The sequence below is a fragment of the Arachis ipaensis genome, chromosome B2 (assembly GCF_059453495.1).
Source record: "Arachis ipaensis isolate K30076 ecotype BB chromosome B2, ASM5945349v1, whole genome shotgun sequence".
NCBI classification, from domain to species: domain Eukaryota; kingdom Viridiplantae; phylum Streptophyta; class Magnoliopsida; order Fabales; family Fabaceae; genus Arachis; species Arachis ipaensis.
In genome coordinates, this window is record NC_142437.1 from 66,304,225 (window position 1) to 66,315,549 (window position 11,325).

At 39.5% G+C, this 11,325-nt stretch overlaps 1 protein-coding gene across 1 annotated transcript; it reads left to right on the forward strand.

The window, feature by feature from the left end:
• Positions 1 to 504: 504 nt before the first annotated feature.
• On the forward strand, positions 505 to 2,482 carry LOC107625336 (ammonium transporter 1 member 1). The gene has a single exon (XM_016327959.3). The coding sequence runs from the start codon at positions 901 to 903 to the stop codon at positions 2,404 to 2,406; it is 1,506 nt and encodes a 501-aa protein (XP_016183445.1). The 5' UTR covers positions 505 to 900; the 3' UTR covers positions 2,407 to 2,482.
• The last annotated feature ends 8,843 nt before the right edge of the window (positions 2,483 to 11,325 follow it).

Below are 11,325 nucleotides of genomic sequence, written 5' to 3' on the forward strand. Positions count from 1 at the left end.
CTCTCAAAGAAACAACCATGCAAACCATGCATACAGAAGATAATCATGAGACCAATGCAGCATCTATTCTAACTAACATTTGCACACTTCTCAGAAGGCATATTCTGGCAAACAAAGAGCATTCAAATTCACATAAAATTTTCATAGAAAAAGAAATAAAGTAAAATAAAATAAAATAGAATTTTAAGGAGTAGATCGCAGAGGTAGAGGCAGAGGAAGAAGGACAGAGATCAGAGTCACTAGTGAAGAAGAGGAATAGAGAGGCGACAAAAAACAATGAAGTGGTGGATCCGAATTTAGTAACAGCGGCGGCAGCGTGTTTCGGTGTCGAAAATCAGAAAACAAGCACAGTGCATGAGAGAACGAACAACCGCGCAGATGGAGAGGATCAGAGAATAAGCATGGTGTAAAGAAAAGATCTGAGAGCGAGCTACCGCGAAGGAGAAAAACAAAGAACAATATTGATAAGAAAAAGAGAGAGGAGTAAAACAAAAAAAATTAGAAAAACAAATATGTAATTATTTATTCTTTCAAAAATAAAAAACAAGATTTATTTTGTAAATATTTTAGTGATGATTAATCATACTCTCATATAAAGTGGGAGTAAGAAATGGGTGGCCTAAAAGATAATGGAAAAGAAAAAGGTGAAATAAACGGAAAATGTGAAATTGTGGAAAAGTCTTCTTTCCTTCTCTCTCTCACTGGTCAAAGTCTTCACCCTCCCATTTCCCACTTTCGCCTTATATATGGCAACTACTAACCACTCATAAGCACACACACGGAATCCCCGTTCATCCTCAGCGAAAATCACTCGATTTCTTCTCTCCTTTGATTCTTCAAATCGTCAATTAAAAATCTTTTAAAAACAGTCAAAACTCACAAACACAACGAAACAGAACCATGGCTCAGCCGTCATGCTCAGCGGCGCAACTGGCACAATACTTCGGCCCCAACGCCACCAACGCTGCAGCCGCTGCAAGTCTCATCTGCGATCAGTTCACCGCCGTGAGTATGCAGTACAAAGACACCAAGCACGCAGTGGACAGCACCTACCTCCTCTTCTCAGCCTATCTCGTCTTCTCCATGCAGCTCGGCTTCGCCATGCTCTGCGCCGGCTCCGTCCGCGCCAAGAACACCATGAACATCATGCTTACCAACGTCCTCGACGCCGCCGCCGGCGGCCTCTTCTACTACCTATTCGGTTTTGCCTTTGCTTTCGGCGTCCCCTCCAATGGCTTCATCGGCCGCCACTTCTTCGGCCTCAAGCAAGTTCCTTCAGAAGCTCAGGATTTTGACTACAGCAACTTCCTCTACCAGTGGGCCTTCGCCATCGCCGCCGCTGGCATCACCAGCGGCTCTATCGCGGAGCGGACGCAGTTCGTCGCTTACCTCATCTACTCATCCTTCCTCACTGGCTTCGTCTACCCCGTTGTGTCGCATTGGATCTGGTCCACCGATGGGTGGGCCAGTGCCTTCAACACAGGGAACCTCCTCTTCGGATCTGGAGTCATCGATTTTGCGGGCTCCGGAGTCGTTCACATGGTCGGTGGGATTGCCGGTTTATGGGGTGCCTTAATTGAGGGGCCCAGAATAGGCCGTTTCGATCACACCGGCCGAGCGGTGGCTTTACGTGGGCACAGTGCATCATTGGTGGTACTTGGTACTTTCATGCTCTGGTTTGGTTGGTATGGATTTAACCCAGGCTCTTTTAACAAGATTCTAGTTTACTACGACGAATCTGGCAATTATTATGGTCAATGGAGTGCTGTTGGTAGGACCGCAGTAACTACAACCTTAGCCGGTTGTACGGCCGCCCTAACAACACTTTTTGGGAAAAGGATATTGTCTGGTCACTGGAACGTGACTGATGTTTGTAACGGGTTGCTAGGCGGGTTCGCAGCGATCACGGCCGGATGCTCTGTCGTGGAGCCTTGGGCTGCAATTGTGTGCGGCTTTTTTGCCTCCTTGGTTTTGATTGGCTGCAATAAATTGGCTGAAAAAGTCAAATATGACGACCCGTTGGAGGCCGCTCAGCTTCATGGCGGCTGCGGCGCGTGGGGTGTGATTTTCACCGCTCTCTTTGCGAAGAAGGAGTATGTGAAACAGGTCTACGGGTCGGGTCGGGGGCACGGGCTGTTGATGGGTGGTGGCGGAAAACTGCTGGCGGCGCATGTGATTCAGATTCTGGTTATTACTGGTTGGGTGAGTGCTACAATGGGTCCACTTTTCTTTGTTTTGAATAAGATGAAGTTGCTTCGGATCTCACCGGAGGATGAACTCGCGGGTATGGATCTGACCCGACATGGTGGGTTTGCTTATGCTTACGAGGACGATGAATCGCACAAGCATGGGATTCAGTTGAAAAGAATTGAGCCAAACGCTTCCTCAACTCCTACCACAGAGTGATGATAAGTTTTTCATATTCGCACTTGCATATCATGTATTTTTGCTAGGTATAAAAATAAGATTTGTTTTTTTGTTATTTTGTCTCTCTCGTTCTCTTTGTTTGGACTTTGTAAATGTAATATTAATTAGGTAAATTTTACAATGGTTACAAAACTTTAAGCATATTTAAAAAAATTTGTTAAAATTATAATATTATTTTAATATTTATTAATGTTTTTAATTTAATGATATTTTTAACAAATAGTCAAATATTAAATATAAATGTAATTTTAGTTACAATTTTACCTATCGAAGTTTCATGATTTGTTAATTTAATTGTATAAATTTATTTGTAGCATTGTACTTCTTGTCATCTGTTAAAATTAAGTCATATAATATAAATACAAATGCAAAGAAAGAAAAAGTAAAAGAAAGACAAGGGGAGTTAGACAAGTGGAGTTGTTCAGTACAAATTTTCTGGGTTTTTTAGTTAATATTTAATTTAATTTCTAAATTTATCTGTAAATCTCAATTAATATTTAATAAATTTAGATTCTAATTTTTAAAAATTCTCTTTAATATGGTTTAACTGAAATATTCTTCTAGTATAATTAATAATTTTAATTTTGTTAATAATCACCAGCAATGCCTTGCCAAGCTTCATCTTTATAAAATAATGTTTATAATCTTTAATTTATTATCTGATAAAAAAATGATTATCTTAATATATTAAATAAATAAATATTTATTTTAAAATTCTAATTTTCTTCTATTTTAAAAGTATTGAAAATTTTTTATTTAATTATGCTATAAATAGTAACATTTTATTTTATTTAATACATAGTAAGTTTAGACAACAAAAATTTATGTTTATCTGACATATTTGACCATTCACATATATATTAAATTGTATTAACACAAAATTAAAGAGGGAGTAAATTTTTTTTTAGTAAAAGAATTTAATAATGAATTTTTCTAAAATAAATACAAATAAAAATTAAGAATCAAGAATTAAGAATTACGTCAAAAAATTACGTATTTTTTAAAAAGATTTTTTTTAATCAATGAACATTTTAAAAAATTAAGAATTACTAAAAAGTTCTTTCACTTTATTTTACATTATTTTATTAATAACAAATAAAAAAAAAGAATATGATAGCTAATAGAAAAATAATTGACTGAAAATATTTATCATATTTTATATATCATGGTATCATTACTATAATATGTATAAGCTAAGTAGTTAAAGTGGTGAGATGATAATTTTTTTTTTATTACTTGAATGTAAATGACAATAGTATACTTGAATGTCAATGATAATAACATAGAGATCTAAATAAAACTGGACACTCATATTACATACCATGTCAACAAAAATAAATAAAGAAGAAAAAACTTTTAATTGGACAATAACATGAAAATAAAAGTATTATTTTTGGTGACAAAAATTGATCCACATATAGCATATTTATCCAGACTTGCATGTAAAATAATTGTTCATACCTTAACCCAATAAATAAAAGTCATATCCAATAGAGATAAAAGACCCACCAGGAAAGGTGGCCTTCTCTATATACCCGACCTCTTTAAAGAGGTCGGACACCCGTAAAAGGCAGTTTGGCTATCCTGCCCAAATAGGTAGCTGCCCCCGAGAATTTCGACTGGAAATTTTATCTTCTCTAATAAGATAAGTCTTAACAAACTCCTAAGATAAAGGGAACAGTTATCCATCAGGAAAGATGGAATTACTCCAACAAAGGTGGTTATCAACTCTACTATAAATACACTGACACCTCTCAGGTATAGACACGTTCTAATCTACTAAAAACCTTCCTAAAATCCTTGCAAACTTAAGCATCAGAGTCTCTTGCAGGTACCACCCTTCACCTCTTTACGAGGAACTCAGACAGGCGGCACCTCGGCACTAAAGAGGTCGGATGCTACCATACTAAGGGATCTGTATCTCATGTTCAGCCCCAAATCAATGTTTTAGGTAACCTTTGGAATATTGGCGCCATTGCCGGGGACTTGGAATTCGCCTATTGACAATTGCGGACCACTAGCATAAGGACGGCCACACAGCATCTGAATCTGAGCAAGAAGCTCAGCCAAAAGGCCAGGCCATCGTACTCTCGCCTCTACTACAAAACCCTCATGGGCCTCACGGGGAAGGGACTTTGGAAAATCTTCACCCAAGGAGGATCCATTCTAAAGTCCATCATCTCGAGGATGAGGACCGCCCTCATACAACCAAGATCCTGGACCTGGTTCATGGCCAGGGGGATCAACTGGAACAGCTCGAACACAAGACTGAACGACAACAAAAAGCAGAACAGGAGTTACGAAGAAAGGTGAGACGACGAAATGAGCTAGAAGACAAGCTCCGAAAGCTGGAAGCTGATTTACGAAATAGGAATGACCGGGCGAATCGTGATGAAAGCCCCTTGGGAGGAGAAGATCTGTTCACAGAAGGGATCATGAGGGATAAAGTTCCCAGGAATTTCAAATCACCTGATATGGATCTCTATGACGGAACATCCGACCCAAGCCACCACCTCAGTAACTTCAAAAGGAGAATGTACCTGGCCGACGCTTCCGACGTTGCCCATTATAAAGTCTTCCCAACTACTCTAACAAAGGCGGCCATGAAGTGGTTTGATAGCCTACCACCCTGATCAATAACCAGTTTCGTCGACCTTGCTAGAAAGTTTTTAACTAGATTCTCTATCCAAAAGGATAAAACCAAGCACGCCCCCGAGCTTGTTGGGAGTTAAGCAAGAAGTCGACGAGACTCTTCGCGACTATATGGAAAGGTTTAACAAGGCCTACCTAAAAATTCAAAATTCACCCACTGAAGCCGTGATCATGGGCTTAGTCAACGGTCTTAGAGAGGGACCATTCTCCTGGTCAATATCCAAATAATACATGACTTTTTTTAACAATGTTCAAGAAAGAGCAGAAAAATACATCAACATGGAGAAAAATTCCCGTCTTAGGGAACCTTTTCCACGGACAAACCTGTCCTAATACCCTCAGAAAAAGGAAAGGGAGCCCAAAAAGAGAGAGGAGCAGAACACAAAAAAGCCCAGAAAGTACAATAACTACACTCCTTTAAGGGTCTCCTTGGTGGACGTGTATAGAGAAAATATGTCATACAGAGAAGCTTCCACCTCCTCATCCGATTTAACACAAAAAAGTTGGAAGTCGCATAGAATATTACGAGTAACATAAGCTCTATGGACATTCCACCAATGAATGTTATGACTTAAAGAATGTCATAGAAAAGCTGGTCAGAGAAGGTCGACTTGACAGATACCTGGCCGACAGATCGGACGACCCGAGGAAAAAAAGACGAGATGAAAAAGGAGGACGACCAGAACGCCCTCCTCACACCCCAGAACGACATATACACATGATCAATGGAGGGTTTTCAGGAGGAGGAATATCAAAATCCTCACAAAAGAGACACCTCAAGGAGGTATATCAAGTCGGAGAAGACAGTCAATTGACAGACTTGCCCACTATCTAATTCACTAAAGAAGATGCTCAAGGAATATTACTTGGGCACGACGACCTGTGATGATAACTATGATCTTGGCAAATGCTAACCTCCACAGAACCTTGATAGATCAGGGTTGCTCGACTGATATTTTGTTCAAACCCGCTTTTGATAAGCTTAAGTTAGAAGAAAAGGATCTAAAAGCATACCCAGATAGCCTCTTCAGACTGAGAGATACCCCAATCTAACCTATTGGTTACATCTCATTGTACACCACTTTCAGAAAAGGTACCATGTCAAAGGCGCTAAGCATCGACTACATCGTAGTTGATGTAAACTCGGCTTAAAATGCCTTAATAGGCCGGACCACCTTGAACCGACTTGCAGCAGTTGTTTCTACTCTTCATCTCTGCATAAAATTCCCTATAGCAAAAGGGATCGCAACTGTAAAGGGGGACCCAAAGTTGGCCCGAAAATTCTACAATGAGAGCCTCAGTTTGAAAGACAATCCAGGAAGAAAAGAAGTCAACACCATCGAGTTAGGAAGGGTCCGAACTCGTGAAGAATTGCGCCCCCAACCTGAGGGAAAAATAAAAGAGGTACAAATTGGAAACCATCTTGACAAGACAATGAGCATAGGGGAAAACCTAAAAGGAAGCATAAAGGAATAGCTCATTCACCTATTAAGCAAAAACTCCGATCTCTTCGCCTGGAAAGCTTCCGACATGTCCAGCATAAATCTCGACCTGATGTCCCATAAACTTGTAGTATATCCGGGTTCCCAGCCCGTTCAGCAGAAGCGAAGCAAGCTCATACCAGAACAAACATAGGTCATAGAAGAGCAAGTACAAGCCTTGCTGGAGTTCGGCGCATCTCTCCTTCATCTTCTCCAACTCCTCTTGAAGTTCCAGCTTTTCCCCAAAGACCAAGGTATAGCTCTCCTCTGACTTCCTCATTTTTTCCTCGGCCAAAGTAGTAGCAGCCTCCGACTTCACCGACCTCTCCCGATCTCTCTCCAGCTCGGTTTTCAAAGTCTCCCTCTCTTGCTCCAGCTCTTTCTTAATCTCGTTAAGTTTCTCCACATCAGCAGAGCACTAGTGGTGGCCTGTATAGGAGTGCCCCTCAGCTCCTTGGCCATAGTGGCACACACTTCGACCGTGCAAAGCCTTCCCCAAGCTAAGACTTGAAGGTGATTCTAAAGGGCCACGTCATCCATACTCACAAGGTGATGAGGGAGAAGGTTCTCTTCACCCCAAGTCAAGGCATCAAGATTCCTAGAGTAAATGCTATCCCCCTCATCTAGCTTCTGTTTCTTGGAGCGGGTTCTACTGAGGAGGGAGACTGAGGAGAAGGATCTAAGGGTATAAGCCAGGATGCAGGGGTCAGGATGATTATCCTTGAATCCGAAGGATCAGTGACGTTAGGATTTTTGCTAGTAAAGAATTTATAAAAATGGTCGCGTTGTAGATATAGTTTCTAAACCAACAGAAATCCCTTCGTACAAACGTTTTGGTTGTCACAAGTAACAAACCCCTAAATAAATTTATAACCGAAGTATTTAAACCTCGGGTCGTCTTCTCAAGGAACTGCAGGGAAGTATGTTCTTATTATCGGTTATGGAGATTGTAAATCGGGGTTTTGAAGATGAGGAGCAAGTGATTTAAATTGCAATTGAAATAAGTAAAAGACTGTAAAGTAAATGAATAACTGTAAAATAAACTTTTGGTAAGGTATGAGAAATTAGAAGTCATATCCTAGTTATCCTTATCAATGATGATGAAAATTGAACCTTAATTCCACTTAGTTAACCTTTGCTAGAGCAAGGGAAAGTCAAGTGACTAATTTGTTAGATCCTCAAATCCTAGTTAATCCCTAAGGAAAGATTGGGATTGTTGAAGTTCAATTCAATTAGCAAAGATAACAATTATCAATCATATTTGAGTTTGATAACTCCTGAGTTACTGATTTCTTAACCAAGACCAAAAGAGAAAAAGTAAATCCACCGGAATAAAAATATCTTTAGATTGGGAGCAACAGTAATGTAAATAAAAGAAACAATTGTAAACTGAAATACCTCAAATAACATTAATTCAAAAGAGTAATATGTAACATAGAAGAATTCATAAATTAAATTGAAAAGATAAATAAAAAGGAATGTTGAACCTGATAGAAAGAGATAATTCTGAAAGCGATTAAAATCCTAAATCTAAATCCTAAAAGAGAGAGAGAGAGAACCTCTCCCTCAAAACTACATCTAAATCATGAATAGTAACTAATTGGAGACTCCCCTTGAATGGATGCATTCCCCCACTTCATAACCTCTGATCTGTGCCTTCTGGACTTGGATTTGGGCCAAAAAGGGCTTCAGAAATCGCTGTGAGCGTTTTCTATAATTTCTGGTGTGTGGCCTCTGTCACGCGGCCGCGTGGGTCACGCGGTCGCGTCAGTCATGCGTCGGCGTCATATGTGTTTCGCTTAAGGCGCGCGATCGCGTCAATCACGCGGTCGCATCGCTGTTAATTCGCGCTGGCATGCGGCCACATCGTCCATGCGATCGCGTCGTTGCCAATTTCTTCAAAAACTCCGTTTTGTGCTTTCCTTCCATTTTTGTATGTTTCCTTTTCATCCTTTAAGTCATTCCTGCCTTAGAAGATCTGAAATTACTCAACACACGAATCACGGCATCGAATGGTAATAAAGGGAAAATAAAATAATTGCTTTTAAAGCATAGGAAACATGTTTTTCACATACATCACATAATAAGGAAGGGAAAGTAAAACCATGCAATTAATATGAATAAGCGGGTGAAGGATTGAATAAATCACTCAAATTAGGCACAGAATATATCATAAAATATGGGTTTATCAACCTCCCCACACTTAAACAATAGCATGTCCTCATGCTAAATCCAAGATAAAGAGTAAGGTAAGGTTGAAGTGGTGGAATCTCATGCAATGCAATCTATTCTAAATGCAACTTCCTAAATGCATCATGCAATTCTAATTATTTTTATTCACTTGTATATAAAGCTCACATGTAGTTGAATTAATTCACATTTCTCAAGGAATCATATATATAGCCAGACCTCAGATAATGGTAAAGCACTTTTACATTTGAGATGAGGAAAAATATTTTATAAACTTGCAAGACAATTAATAATTCAAGCAGAGATATATGTTAATGAGCTATTGAACCCTCACTGGATTTTGTGTTTACTCTCTAGTCACTCAGTGTTTATTGGGTTAATCACTCTATTCTTCTTTTTATCCTTACTTTCTATAACTTTGTTCTTCATCTAACCAATCAATAATTATAGAATATAGACATACCAAAAATCATGAGATCTTTAATTAAGGTTGTAATGGGGCCAAGGTAAAGGTAAGGGTATATGTATAAGGCTAAGTGAGCTAATTGAGCGAATCCTTGATTAGTCTAAGATCTCACCTAACATACATAACTTTGTAAAGTAAAGCTTCTTTACCTATTTTCCCATACTTTTCCCACTTTTGATGTTACATGCTCATGCATTAGTTTTAATTTTGTCCCATGTGCATTGCTTTATTTTGCATTTGGAGAATTCTTTTGTATCCCCTTTATTCAAATACTGAAAAATAAATATATTTTTTTTATATGCACATGGTAATTCAATTATTTTGATTTCACATGAGCAGGCTTCCCAAAAAATTTTTTTATTTTGAATTATTTTATTCTTTTCAACTTTTTACCCTTTGTTCTTATCATCCATGTTCCCAATAGGTTTTCCACACTTAAACAATTACACAATTTCTATCTTAAGCTAACCAAGGATTCAACTTGGGATTTTTATTTTATTTTTCTGCTTAAGGCTAGTAATGTGGTTTGTAGAATAAGAGGGGATTTAAAGGTTCAAGGGGGCTAACAAGGGTGATGTAAAAGGTAGGCTAATTTGGGATAAGTGAGCTAAAATCAACAATGGCCTCAATCACTCTCTTGGTATGTATTTCTATTCTATAATCAGACATATAGATTAAAACAAAGTAAAGAACACCAGAATAAATAAGAAGGGTGGAACATACAGGAATAAAAATTATGGTTTGAATGTAACCATACAATTAAGCTCAAAACTTACAGGCTGTATGTTCTCTAACTCAGAAATCATATATCAGTTATATATGTCATGCAAGTAAAAATCAAGAGTTCCCATTATTCTCAATGTAAAATTTATTTTGAGTGGCTTTAAAGTTTGTGTTTCTCCTTGATGAAATGTTGTTAACTAACTAACATGGAATGCTATATATACAAGGTGTGGGTTGTTTCTATTATGTTCAAGTCTCTAGTTTACTTCCTTTTTATATTTTCAAATTAAACTAAGTTATCTTATGCTAAAAAAAGGGTAAACTATACTAATCAATCCACAATTTCTATAACTAATAAGTTAGAATTGCAACTAAACTAAATAGCTAAAATATGAACTAAGGTGCAACATGTAGAAATAGAGTCAAAATACATGAAAATAGCAATGTATAAGTACTGAGAAAATAAAAATAAAAATAAAAGAAAAAAATATAGAAAAAGTAACAAAATAAAGTTAAAAGAGTCTGTGGTGGTGGTCTGGGGATCTGCCTGCTGCAGAGGAGTTGCTGACTGGATAGGGATCTCTGGGTCTGTAGCCTAAATCTGAGGCAGAGCCTCCTGATGTGATGCAGCCTGCTCTGTGCCTGCCTACGCAGCCTCACTCTGTGGATGAGTCTCTGCCTCATGATCATCCGCCTCCTCCTCAGAAGGCTCTGATGGTGTGTCAGGCTCGGAGGGGATATCGCCAGACTGTATCATCAGCTTCAGGTGCTCATAGCGTTGCTTGCTGCGACGCTCAGATCTCTCATATCGGCGCCGGTTGCGACGCTCCATCTGGTCGAGCTGCTGAAACAGGCGGTGCACTAGGTGATAGACGGGCTCTGAGGCAGGTGGAGGTGCAGTGGTGGTAGCGGGGGTAGCTGTGGAGGAAGAGGGGCCGGCAGATGATGTGGCTGTCTCATCAGTAGGAGTGAGGAATGGAGGTCTGTAGCCCGAAGCCAGAAAGTTCCTGCTGTGAGGGATAATTTTCTTGTATTCTGCAGCAGGTGGCTTCTCATCAGCATCCTCCTAGGGCACGTCAGCTCGACGGCTTAGCTGTGTAATCAGATAAGGAAGGGGGAGAGTGCCTCGGACGTGGACCCTGGCCATATAGTACCGGATAAAGCGTGGCAGGTACAGGTCCTTATCCTCCATCACACACTATAGGAGGGTGATCATAACGGCAGGTAGCTCCGTCTCGTGAGTACTCGGCATAATAAAGTTGCTTAGGATCTGATGCCATAGCCGAGCCTCATCGTTCAAGTATGCCCGCTTGATTCCCTTAGGCATGGTGGTGTTCTGACCCATGACCCATGGGACAGTCGGGTCAAGGGCTATCCTGGCCTTGA

Excerpts from the sequence above, each read along its gene's own strand:
- LOC107625336 (XM_016327959.3), top strand. The coding sequence starts at position 901 with ATGGCTCAGCCGTCATGCTCAGCGGCGCAACTGGCACAATACTTCGGC.